This window comes from Phoca vitulina, unplaced genomic scaffold (genome assembly GCF_004348235.1).
Source record: "Phoca vitulina isolate PV1807 unplaced genomic scaffold, GSC_HSeal_1.0 scaffold3, whole genome shotgun sequence".
NCBI lineage: Eukaryota > Metazoa > Chordata > Mammalia > Carnivora > Phocidae > Phoca > Phoca vitulina.
In genome coordinates this window covers 344,055-355,840 of record NW_022589706.1, presented here as the reverse complement: position 1 = coordinate 355,840, position 11,786 = coordinate 344,055, and the positions used below count along the sequence as shown (strand labels likewise).

Here is an 11,786-nt window from a genome sequence, read left to right as displayed (position 1 = left end):
GAAGGAAGGCTGGAGGCAGCCCCCTCTTGCATTACAAAGCTGGCATTGCAGAAGGACAAGGCCCCACGGTGACCAGTCCCAGCAAGAAGCCCCAGGGGATGGGGGAGGGGCTGGGCACCCCACCTACCTTTTCCTCAAGCTCCTTCAGATGTCTCTTCTGGATCTCCAGCTTAGCCTCCAATTCTCGGATTCTCTGAAACACACGACCTCATGCATCAGAAAAGGTAAAATTTCCAGGTTCAAAACTTACTCTTTACTCTTTATCGTGGTGTGGCACACAAGCAGAGAATCGGGCAAATACAGGTGGGCAGTGTGACTGGGTTTTATACGTGTGCAGGCCCGTATCTCCACCACCCGAATCCAGATAGAGGGCCCCCACCAGGAGGCTCCTCGGGCCCTCCGCTCTCCAACACGGAGGGTCGATATTGCCTGTTCTTGAAGCGCACGGAAACAGAATCACATGGTGTGGACTCTTAGGACAGGATCTCTATAAAACAGAAGCATCCCACCTGGACCAGGACACGAAGATGCCCGGTGCAGGCTAATAAAGATCATGGATTTGAAGTGGCATCAGATGATGTACTCGTGCAAGACTGACTTAGCTGGAGCTGGGGCGCTGAGCGGGGGAAGCGAGGACCGGCCGTGGCCATCACTCCCACAGGCACCCCAGCCCCTTAGAAGCCGGCTCAGTACAGGTGCCAGGATGGCCAAGCGTCCCGGTTTGCTCAGGACATTCCTGGTTTTTGCCACTGAAGTCTGGGGTCCCCGGAAACCCCTCAGCCCCAGGAAACTGGAAAGGCTGGTCACCCTGCCTGCTGCTGTGTCTGCCGAATGCCCCTTGGGGCACTCACCCCCGCTCCAGGGTTTACCAGCCCATTCCTTCCAGTTCCACATGGCATCCCACCCAGAATGTCTGGCAAGTGTGAACCTTTTCCAGACTGTCACATGCCCAAGAGTCACCCCTCAAGTGCTGGTACCCACCGCCCCCCCGACCACTGCCCAGCCGGCTACAGCCCTGCCAGGCCTGAATGCAGATGCAGAGTTCACTCCTGCAGAGAGTGCTCGGGCTGCAGGGTGGGCGACCCAGGTCAGGCCCAATAAGCACGTGGCCTCCACGGACACTTAGCCAGGCCTGGAGAAGCCTTCCGTGCATTCTGTAGGACAGTGGTTCTTGAATCCAGATCAATGTCACCTGGAAGGCTTACAGATCACTGCCTCCCCCAGCAGAGGTTCTGACTCAGTTTCGGGGGGCTGAGCCCGAGTAGCTGCATTCCAGCAAGTTCCTGAGTGATGCAGATGCTGCTTGTCTGGGGACCCACTTTGAGAACCACCTCTATGGACACATTCACCCACTCAACAAATATGGGTCAATATGCCTGGGGCCCTAAAGAGTTTGCAGTCCAGTAAAGTTCAGATAAAAGCATTATTCGGGTACCCAGATGGTGCACTGGATGAATACAAATGTCACGGAGAAAATCAAGCAGGGGTAGGGAAGGGGGTGGGGTGCTATTTTATGTGGGTGCTCCAGGCAGGTGGCGCTGGAGCCCATAGGGGAGAAGAGTGGGGCATTGAGCCGTGAGCTGGGGAAGCCAGAAGAGGCAGAGCCCAGCCCAGCACCCACAGTGGTTTGCTAGACTTGGAAGGGGGAAGGGAATTCCAAGCAGAGGAAAGAGGGTGCGCAGGGACGTGGGGGTGTGGGGACAGGGGCAGAGCTCAGAGGGTCTGGAATGTCCCAGTGAGGAGCTCAGAGATTTGGGGGTGATATGGGGAGCCTGTGAAGGGTTTTAAGCAGGGAAATGATGAGAGTTTGATTTTGGCAGAAACAGAACGGATTGGCATGGAAGACAAGAAAATTACTTATCCTCAGATAGGAGATCTCGGGCAAGTGATTCAACCTCTCTGGGCCTTGGTTTCCTGATCTGTAGATTGGGGGTAATTGTGTTGCCCACGTCTGAGGATCTAACAAGTGAATCTGCACCAACGGCTCAAAGCAGAGTTGGCATAGAGTACACACCCTATAAAGGATTAGGAAACCCATACGTTTCTAATTCTCTTCCACCTGAGGGGAGGTGTGTGCACCTCAGTGTGGCATGACCATCCCCCAAGGATCCCTTGGCAAGGTGATGAGGCAGAGAGTACCCAAGAACGGGCACAGAACTCAGCTGGGGGATGCCTGGCTGGCTCAGTCAATTAAGCATCTGCCTTCAGCTCAGGTCATGATCCCAGGGTCCTGGGATCGAGCCCCGCATCGGGCTCCCTGCTCAGCGGGGAGCCTGCTTCTCCCTCTGCCTGCCGCTCCCCCTGCTTGTGTTCCCTCTCACTCTGTCTCCCTCTGTCAAATAAATAAAATCTTTAAAAAAAATCCTATATTCAGCAGCTGCTACTTTTGAAAATTACAGCTTACAGACAACGTACACCTTTCATCAAGCACAGTAAACCCATTCCTACCTCAGGGCCTTTGGACTTGCTGCTCTCTGCACAGAGCCTGGGGTTTCACCTCCTCATCATTTCCCACCTGTCCTCTTAGCCTTTCTGACACCCTTGGCATTTATTTGTGTTGTGAGTTTCCTCACTGGATTATAAGAGCATGTTCTTCTCCACGAAAGCAGGGACTTGGCTCACTGCCCCAGTCCCAGCGGCCAGACCCATGCCTGGCACATGATAGGTACTCGACCATCAGAAGCAAGCAGGAAGCCACAACACCTCGCTTTAGCCGGCGCCCTGTTGTCTCAGGGCTTGCTGGAAGGAAACCCTCCCCTCTGCTTGGGCATCACACCCGGATGACCAACTCCAGGAAACTCTGTTACAGGGAACCGATGTGCTCTGAAGTCTGAGCATCTCTTACGAAGATGCCGGGCGGGGGCCCCGTGCCGGCGGCTGTCACACGTGTGGCGCTCGGCAGGGGCGGGGAGTAAGGAACAGCGAGTGCTGTGGCGTCTCAGATACCCCTGCACCTGCCACACCAGGAGAGTCTGGCCAGGCATTTCCCCCTCGAGGCAAAGCCTGGAGGCGGAGCTGCTCCAAATTGCCCAGAGTACAGATGAAGAAGCTGAAACCCGAGTGTTAAGCCTTGCCACTGATTCGGGCACCGGGCCCAGAGCAGGGAGGAGGTGGGCCCGGTCCTCTGAATTCTATGGCCCTATGCAACAGAGGAGTGGCTCACCTGGCCTGAGTCAGGGCGACAGGGCGAGGGAAGGAGGGCAAGAAGGAGTGAGAGCTTACTTCCTTCCAGAACCAAAAAAGGAATGAGACCCTGCTATGGACCGAACTGCACCCCTGCCCCAAATTCCTAGGTTGGAGCCCTAACCCCCAGTGTGAGTGTGTTTGGACATATTAAGGTTAAGTAAGGTCATAGAAGGGGTCCCTGAGCTGGTAGGATTGGTGGCCTTTATAAGAGAACAATCTCTCCCTCCAACCTGCCCTCCCCTTCCCCTCTTCCTTCTCCTTTCCTCCCCCTTGGCCATTTGAGGGCACAGAGAGAAGGAGGCTGTCTGCGAGCCAGGAAGAGGCCTCACCAGCAACCAGATCAGCCAGCCCCTTGCTCCTGGACCTCCGGCCTCCAGAGCTGGGAGCCACAGATGTCTGTTGTCCAAGTCTCCCGTGTGGCATTTGTTACGGTGCCCGAGCAGACGGAGACAGACCTTACTCCCCTCTGGAACTCACAGCCACGGATCTCTATTTACGATTCACCAAAACTGAGCAACTTTAATCTGCACAGAATCACCTTTGAATCCTGTAAAATGCAGAATCCGATTCAGTAGGTCTGGGGTGGGGCCCGAGAATCTGCATTTCTAACAGCTCCCAGGTGATGTTCCTCCTGATGCTGCTGCTGGTCCACGGACCACACTTTGAGTAGCAGGGGTCGGCATCCACCAGGGTTATTATATAGAGAGAGTCTCCTTTCACTGAACACCCACCATGCTCCAGACATAGCTAATTGATTTGCATGTCTTGTCTCATCAAAGCTTCCCCAGCAGTCACAGTCGAATGCCGCATTGCCCTGGGTCTTTGGGGTATACTCACTAGCTCATCATACGTTCCAGACTTAGACCGTGAGGAGCACTTTCATGAGATTTGAGCCCTTAAGTCGGGTAATGACTTTTTGGTTCAAACACGCAAATGTCGTTCTGCTTTGGGCTGGGTTTTCTGAACAACCCCTCCATGCACTGCACACTCCATCAGCAAACCCCACAAATGAGACACAGTGCTGGACCTCAGGTGCAAGCCAGCACCCAGCTCCCCGGTCTGGTCCTGCTCCCACTACACCTACTCGTGGTCTCCACTTGGCAATTAAAATAGCCGCCTACACTTGCTGGGAGCACTTCACCTGCAAGAGTACCATCTTATAACATCCCAATGAGTAGGCATTATTTCCATCCTCACAAGGGAACTGAGGCCCAGAGACACCAAGTCACTTGGCCAAGGCCACACGGCTAATATCCAGGAGAATAGGGTTCAAAGCCACACTGTCTGGTCCCAGTGTTTTTCAACCACTCTGCTACCCCAAACTGACCGCGACATGCTGCGCTGCTCTCTGAAATGCTGTTCCCCCTTGGTGGCCACCTGGTGTCTTCCTATTTATCTTCAAAGCCTGGTTACAGCTGGGCCCTCCACTGGGAACCTTCCCAGACTCCTAACCAATGTCCTGGGCAGAGGCATCCTGGCATAAGAGCCTCAGCCACACGAGTTGGTGAGGATCTGTGCTGTGTTTGGGCCTCCCACTGGGCTGGGGGTGCCCCAGGCCACTTTTCACTATCCATGTGACCAAAACAGAGGTGGCTGAGTGGCAATGTCCTTGAAGGCAAACGCCCACGCCTATATCCCTGTGCCAAGATCTCCTCGATGGTACTGGCCGCAAGCCCCTCCTCCCCCTCCCTCTCGTGCCTCCCTTTCCCTCCCCGCTCCGTCCTGCGATGCCCTGCCCGGCAAGGCTGACCATCACTCTGGTCCTTGTCACTGCAAGTTCTTGGTCTCCATCCTCAGGGGCCTGCCCTACACCAGCAGCTTCCCCACCCACCTGGGCCACGGGGATTCCACGTCCTCCCTGCCCCCCTTCCACCCCACGTGAATAACGTGGTCTGCCCTTACCTTCCCTCAGGACGCGAGGTGGCCCTGTGTGTGGGCACGAGGCTGCAGCGTCACCACGGTCGCCACCTTCCCCTCCCCTCCCCCTCTGCTCAGAAGCCTGAGCCTGCGCCTCACCCACTGGTCCGCACCCTGGGCCCCACTCACCCCTTCCACACACCAGACCTTCTCAATCAGCGGATTGATGCCTTTCCCCTCTCCCTGCTCCGTCTCCAACTGCCCCCTCGCCCTGGCCCTCGCTGTGCCAACCTGATCAGGAATCTCTCTCTAACGAAACCCCCCTCCCTCGACACAGCATGTGTGTGCACATGTCTGCACACTCGGGCTGAGCACACGCTGCTTCTGAGCCAGGGTGCTGGGGAGCCAATGACCAGATGCCCCCAGAACAGAGCAGGCAGCATGGGGACGGAGGCGACAGCCAGGCCGGGGTCACAGGGGCTGCCTGCGTGTCCTCTCAACCACACCAAGTGCTGAGTGAAGACCCTCCCGGGCTGACAGGTCCCCCTTCCCCGCCTCCTTCCACCCCGGCACCGGCGTCTGGCTGTGCCCCCCACGCGCCTTCCTCAAATCCGCGGGGGCCTGTGCTCTCTTCGGACACAACCCTCCCCTGCCCCTTCCCGACGGCCTCCTCCCTCTGCCTTCTGTGCTGTCGCCTCCCCTGCTCACCCGGGCCCTTCCTCACTGGTGGGACTCCCTACGAGCTGTGTGACCTGCAGGCACGTGACTTAAACTTCTTGAGCCCCAGCGTTCTCATCAGGGGAATGGACATCATTGTCCCCACCCCACGGGGGGGCCACCATCAAGGGTCCCCGCCGGTGAGCACCCAACAAATGTCCCCGTTCTTGTCCCCATTATCACCCTGCAGTCCGCGAAGCCTGGCTCCCCGTGTGCTCGGCAGCATGTGACACTCACACAGGACTCCAAACCTTGGAATACATTTAGGGTTTTAGAGTCAACGACGAATACAGCTGTCAGGTCCAGTCCTCAAATTAGCCATCATCCCAAAATACAGCAAAAAAAAGCAAACCGTTCAGCCACGCCTCCTGGTTTTAAAAAGAACCTGACTTTCAAACAGAATACACCTGCTGGAGGGAGCGGTCCCAGGGCAGAGCTGGCTCTGGTTTGCCTGAGGACTCAGCAGGGGTGGGCCGCAGGGTTGAAACCAATGTCCTGGGCCCAGCGCCCCCCTTTGCGGACAATGCACCTGCTGTGCTGTGAGGACATCCGAGAGAAGACCTGCCTTGGTCCCGGGGAGACTCGCTTGGCTGTCAGCTGTCCGTCAGACGTGCCTGGAACACCCAGGGGCCCGCCCGAGGGCTCAGAGGCGGGACGAGGGCAAGAGGCACCTGGTGCCAGCCGCCTGCCCCTCACCTGCTGGGCCTGCTGCAGCAGCTCCATGCGCTCCCGCAGGACCTGGCTGTCGGACTCCCGGCTCTGTCTCAGGATCTGCCGGCGCAGCTTCTCCACGGCGGCCCGCAGGTCCTCCCGCTGGCCCTCGCTCAGCGCCTCACTGGCCCTCCGCCCGGGCTCCTGCTGCAGCGCGCTGTACAGCGTGGCCTCCAGCTCCTGGATTTTCTGAGGGGCCCAAATCACACCGACAGTGGGAGATCACAAAGGGGTGGACAGTAACGGCCGGGGCAGTGCGGCTCAGGGAGGCAGAGCTGGAGGTCTCAGGCGGGGAGGGGAGGCGTGCGGGGGGCCTTGCGGAGTGGCCAGCAGGCGCGGGCAGGGGTGGGCGGGGGGGAGCGAGGGAACCCCCTTCAGCCCCGCGCACACCTTATAGAGAACATGTCTTATTCGATTCAATCAAGAATAGCCCTCCTCTTGTATAGCAGAGGACAGGGCCGTAAGAGAAAATCATCACAACCGCCCCTTAAAACGTGTGCTTCAAAGAGAGGCTTGTTCTCATTTTGTTCTTGGCGCCCCACATATTCCCCCCACCTTGGGAGCAAACCTCCCCTTTTATCCTGGCTGGCAGTGGGGGGAAAAAAGTCTCAAACTGCACACACGCGGTTTTCAGCCAGCTAGTTCGGAATGCGATTTTAACCTAAAGCAAACAGTAACAGTGTTCTAACCAGGCCCTCCCTGCTAAAAACGCGAGACGCCAGGTGTTAGCAAAGCGGATGAGAGATTAGTGGCCAGTCGAAGGCTCCTTGTGAAAGGCAAAGGTTTTAATCGTTAGAGGAAGTTCTTTTCCACTTCACCCCAAGACACTTAAATATAGTTACCTCATAGGGATATCTAGGGACAAGAGAGAATTATCTCCTTTTCTGCATCCCTAAACCCCACCCACATCATCCTTGAATGGAAACCCCACCCTGGGCCAGGATGACCATCGCTCTGGTCATTGTCACTGCAAATTCTTGGTCCCCTCCCTCCGAAGCCTGTCCTACCCCTGAAACTTTCCCCACCACAAGGCTTCTAGTCAAGGGAGCTAAGGAACTAAGGAACTGCTCCTTGTCTTCCTAAGACCGACTAGACCAATCTTCAGTTTGGATGGAAACTGCCAAGAAGAGGCGAGAGGTGGCTAGAGGCAGGGGGGCAGGGGGGAGGTTTTCCACGGAAAGCGTCTGCAGCCGTCTGGCCCCCAGCTCTCCCTGCTGCTCTCGTCAGAGCTCGCCTGTGCCTGCTGGCTCACCCCCTCCCCTCCCAGGTCACCAGCTTCCAGCCAGGACCCCACCACCCAACTCCAGAAGCTCCACTGCGGACCCGCCCCATCTCACTCAGCGCGATGGCAAAGGAATGCAGGTCCACACGTGGCTCCTGCTGTGCCGCCCTCACTCCTGCCCAGGCACGAGGCACTGCCGCCCTCTTGGAGCTTGTGACTTCCCTCACTGTTCAAATCCATCCAGCTTGGCATCAGAACACAACCCGTCATGGGCCTGAAATCCCCCCTGAGGCTTTGGAACAGTTTTGGGAAGGAACATAGTTTCTACAGGGTGGCAGGATCAGCATGCCCAGGGGCCTCCTCTGCAGAACCAGGATGCAGAGGGACCCCCGGGGCCTTCCTGCGAGCCGTACTTAGACAGCAAAGGGTGGACACCGAGCTTTTCCAAAATGTGTTGGAAATCACCAGTCCTGCCAGAGGCCCCTTGAAAAGTCAGTCCGTGATCCAGTGAGCTTGGCAAAGTGCTTGCTTATGTTCCTCTCAGAGCCCCAGCCCACCCTTCAACCTTCAACACATTAAGGACCCAAGGAGCCCTTCAGAGTTTTCCAAACTTGTTCCATTGGCTTCAGTGCCTACGAATCTCCTGAAATCACATTCCTCAGAGCTTTCTAGGAAATGCTAGGGAGGCAGGGCCACGCGACAGATGGTGTGTGGTGCGGGAAAGGCATTCTCGCAAGGACATTTTGTTTGCGGAGTTGCGGCAAAACCAGCAAGGGAATGGTTGAGTGTGAGCATCCCTCCTCTAGAAGGAGGAGATATTTCTATTTTAAATTGCCCTCCGCGCCATGACGATACCGTGTGCCCAGAAGTAAGCGCTAGGAGAGAAGATGGCCCGTCCCAGTGAGGCTCAATCCCCAGGACCTACGACCTCTCCAGCTCCCCGTCCTCCTCATTCAGGCCTCAGACCCTGGACACCAAGAGCCGGGGGTCTTGGGGAGGTGGGCCAGCCCTCATGCCCAGGCTCCTGGCTCTCCATCTTCCTGGACAAGCTCATGGAAACAAGGGCTTGAAAGTCATTTTTCTGTTGTGGACTCTGCATTTCTCGGGTATGCACCATTTTGTAAAAATGATCCTAACTACAAATGACTGGGGCAAAGCCTTGCTGGAGACTTTGGGTACCGCACCACTTCTTCCTGCAAGAAGGGACACTCAACTCTCCCTTCTCTGTGCCGTGGGGACCCCTGGTGGGGCCCATATTATCTCCCTGTCTCACTCGCTGCTGGGAGAGTCCTCAAAACCATATGACACGTGAACCTGGACGGGATCCCATTTTAAGCTAATCACCAGGAAGCCCAGGACAAATTTTGTGACCCAAATGCAGTATGGCACAAGTAATTTTTATTCTGATCAGTGGCCTCTGCTCTTCTTGCTGAGCCTCCATGTCCCTCGGTGGCTGCCCCTCATTCCTGTGCACAGGAAAACTTGCTCTGGGGTTTTACACGTAAACAAGTATTCAAGTATAACAAACTCATAAGAAAGACGGTTTCTTCACACTCATCTCAAACGATTCCTAGAATTGAATAAGCATGCCTGAAGAAACCATCCAGCTAAGTAAATGTTTTGGAAAATCATGATTGATTTGGAAAAAAGGGACAATTTCTCTGTACAGTCATTCCGGTCAGAACACAGACAGGGCATTTTGATGGCACCCACGGGGCCCCGGTGGGGCCCCTAAATGTGGTGTGCCCCAAAGGAAAACACAGCCTCTGAGGGAGAGTCTAACAAGCCAAAGTGACCAACCCACTCCCAGTCCTACCAGGTACGCCTGGTCGAGGGCTTCCTTCCTGTAGTCTAGCTCCTCCTCCAGGTAGCCCTTCTGCCTGCTGAACAGGTCCTGAAAAAGAGGAGGCCCCCCACGATCGAGATCAGCATGAGAACCCATCCCAGTGAGGCTCTGCAGAGCCCACCCACTCACCTCTGCTAGAGAGCAACGGTCCCACCAAGCTGGGGACCCACCAGGGGCTCAGATGAGAAGGGAGGTGATGGTCTGCCCTGCTCACTGCCCCCTGCATGAATCTCCTGCAGGAACCTTGCAGGCCCAGGAGCTGTGATCCAGCCTGGCTTCCCTTCCCCATGGGGGCCCGACTACACCAAAGCGACGCCCCTCCAACCCGGTGCCCATGCAGGAGTCCTTCTCAGTTCCTCTTGTCATGTCCTGGTTGCCCCTGAAGACCATCCCAACAGTTCTCAGATGTGGCTCTTCCTCCCCCCACGACAGCATCCCCCACCTTCTGACCAGTCTCACTGCTGTACGCCTCCTCCCCATGCCCGGGTCACCCTTCCGGTCCCTGCAAGCATGGTCTACCCAGAATGCAAATCTCCACTACTGGTTGGAGGGTTCCAAGGTGAGAGCTCCTCTCCTGTGGGCCCGTGACTTCACAGATGAGGAAACAGGACCAGAGAAGCCCAGTGCCTTGCCCTAGATGCCACGGTGTCGTGGTGGCCAAGGACCGACTAGACTCCAAGCCAGGGCCCTCTCACACCACGTGTGCTCCCAGGCTGTAAGCGATTCCTTCTACCTTCTGTTTCCACATCTCATTTCTATTTGCAAAACTTGAATTGGTCTTTGAGGCTCAAGACCCATTTCTTCCGGGCAGCCCTCTCTGCATCCCCCAGGTTGGGCACAACGGACCCCCCCATATGCCATAGGCCCCTGGTGAATAACCGCCACCACCGCATCTCATCAGGGACCCATATGTGCCAAGCAAGGTGCACAATTGGCTGTGCGTCTCACGTCTCTCATCCCTACGGCCCAGCAAGGTGGAACTTGGAACCCCCATTTAGCAATGAGGAAATGAAGGGCCAGTCCGTCTTTCCCAAACTCTCATGGCCGTTAAGGGGGCCAACAAGGATGGGAGGCTCAGCTGTGTGTCTCTGGAGCCACTGGGCCAAGTGCCTTGGCATCACCCATGTGCTGCTCCTAATGTCCCCAGGCAGCACCGTGGCTGTTGGCTCATGAGCACATGTCCCCATAGGCCTGTAAGCTAGCTCCTCAAGGCAGGGACCCCACATATTTCTTACTGGACTGCTAATCCTGGCATGGCACCTGGGAGAACAGAGGCTCCAAAAATAGGTATTAAGTGAACAACTGAGTGAGTGAAAGAGTGAACGAATGGATGACAATTACCTGGAATAGACATTAGGGCAAACGCAAAATTTAGAAATGCATGCAAATAAACACCTATGAAAATACATGCAAGGGGGCACCTGGGTGGCATCTGACTCTTGATTTCGGCTCAGCTCATGATCTCAAGGTTGTGAGATTGAGCCCCGCGTCAGGCTCTGCGCTGGGTGTGGAAAGTCTGCTTGAGAGTCTCTCTCTCCCTTTCCCTGTGTGCACCACCCCCCCGCTTGTGAGCATGCTCTCTCTCTCTCTCTCTCTCTCTCAAATAAATAAATAAATAAATAAATAAAATCTTAAAAAAAAAAAATACATGGGAGGCCTTCCTGGGAAGGAAGCTCTTGGCACCCTCCTGCATCCCAGAGGACTGAGTCTTTTACCTTTTCCCTCTCCAGGTCCAGCATCTTCTGGGTCAGGGCTGCCTCAGTTCCCTCTATTTGCTTCAGCCACTGGAAAACAGCAGGGACAGAGGGCCAGCAAATGAGAACCCGTGCTGGCTGGGGGCCTTCCACCAAAGCCGTGTGCAGGGGGCCTCTTCGACGAGGCTCCTGGCCTCCTCGGCCCATCCCAGGGTGGCCCTCAAAACAGAATTTCATTGTCTGTACAGATGTTCAGCTTTGACAGATGTTTGCTCAGGGATCAACCGGGTCATGGATATCCATGTGCGCACGCGTGCTTGTGTGTGTGTGTGTGTGTTTGTGTGTACCTGTGCATGGGCTTGGGTACGTATGTCCAATTGAGCCTACGTGTCCAGGAGAGACTTGGTGTGCATGCTCTGGGGGCCTGACTCCGTGCAGAGTGGGCCCCTGTGTGCGGCTGGGCGGCTGAGTGTCATTGAGGTCTACTGCTGAGTGCCTCGAGGGTGGCTTCATGCTGGGGACCTCATCCAGCCCTTCACACCCACCCCATGGC

At 56.1% G+C, this 11,786-nt stretch overlaps 1 protein-coding gene across 1 annotated transcript in view; it reads right to left on the bottom strand.

Moving 5' to 3' along the window:
• The window catches only part of JAKMIP1 (janus kinase and microtubule interacting protein 1), a 121,956-nt gene continuing 110,170 nt past the window's right edge, over window positions 1-11,786 (bottom strand). Inside the window, exons 17-20 of the mRNA XM_032399682.1 lie at window positions 11,255-11,323; window positions 9,510-9,587; window positions 6,457-6,660; window positions 1-193 (exon numbers count right to left, since the gene is read on the bottom strand). Coding sequence (XP_032255573.1) covers window positions 32-193; window positions 6,457-6,660; window positions 9,510-9,587; window positions 11,255-11,323 — 513 coding nt within the window. The 3' untranslated portion in view covers window positions 1-31. The remainder of the gene's footprint in view (window positions 194-6,456; window positions 6,661-9,509; window positions 9,588-11,254; window positions 11,324-11,786) is intronic.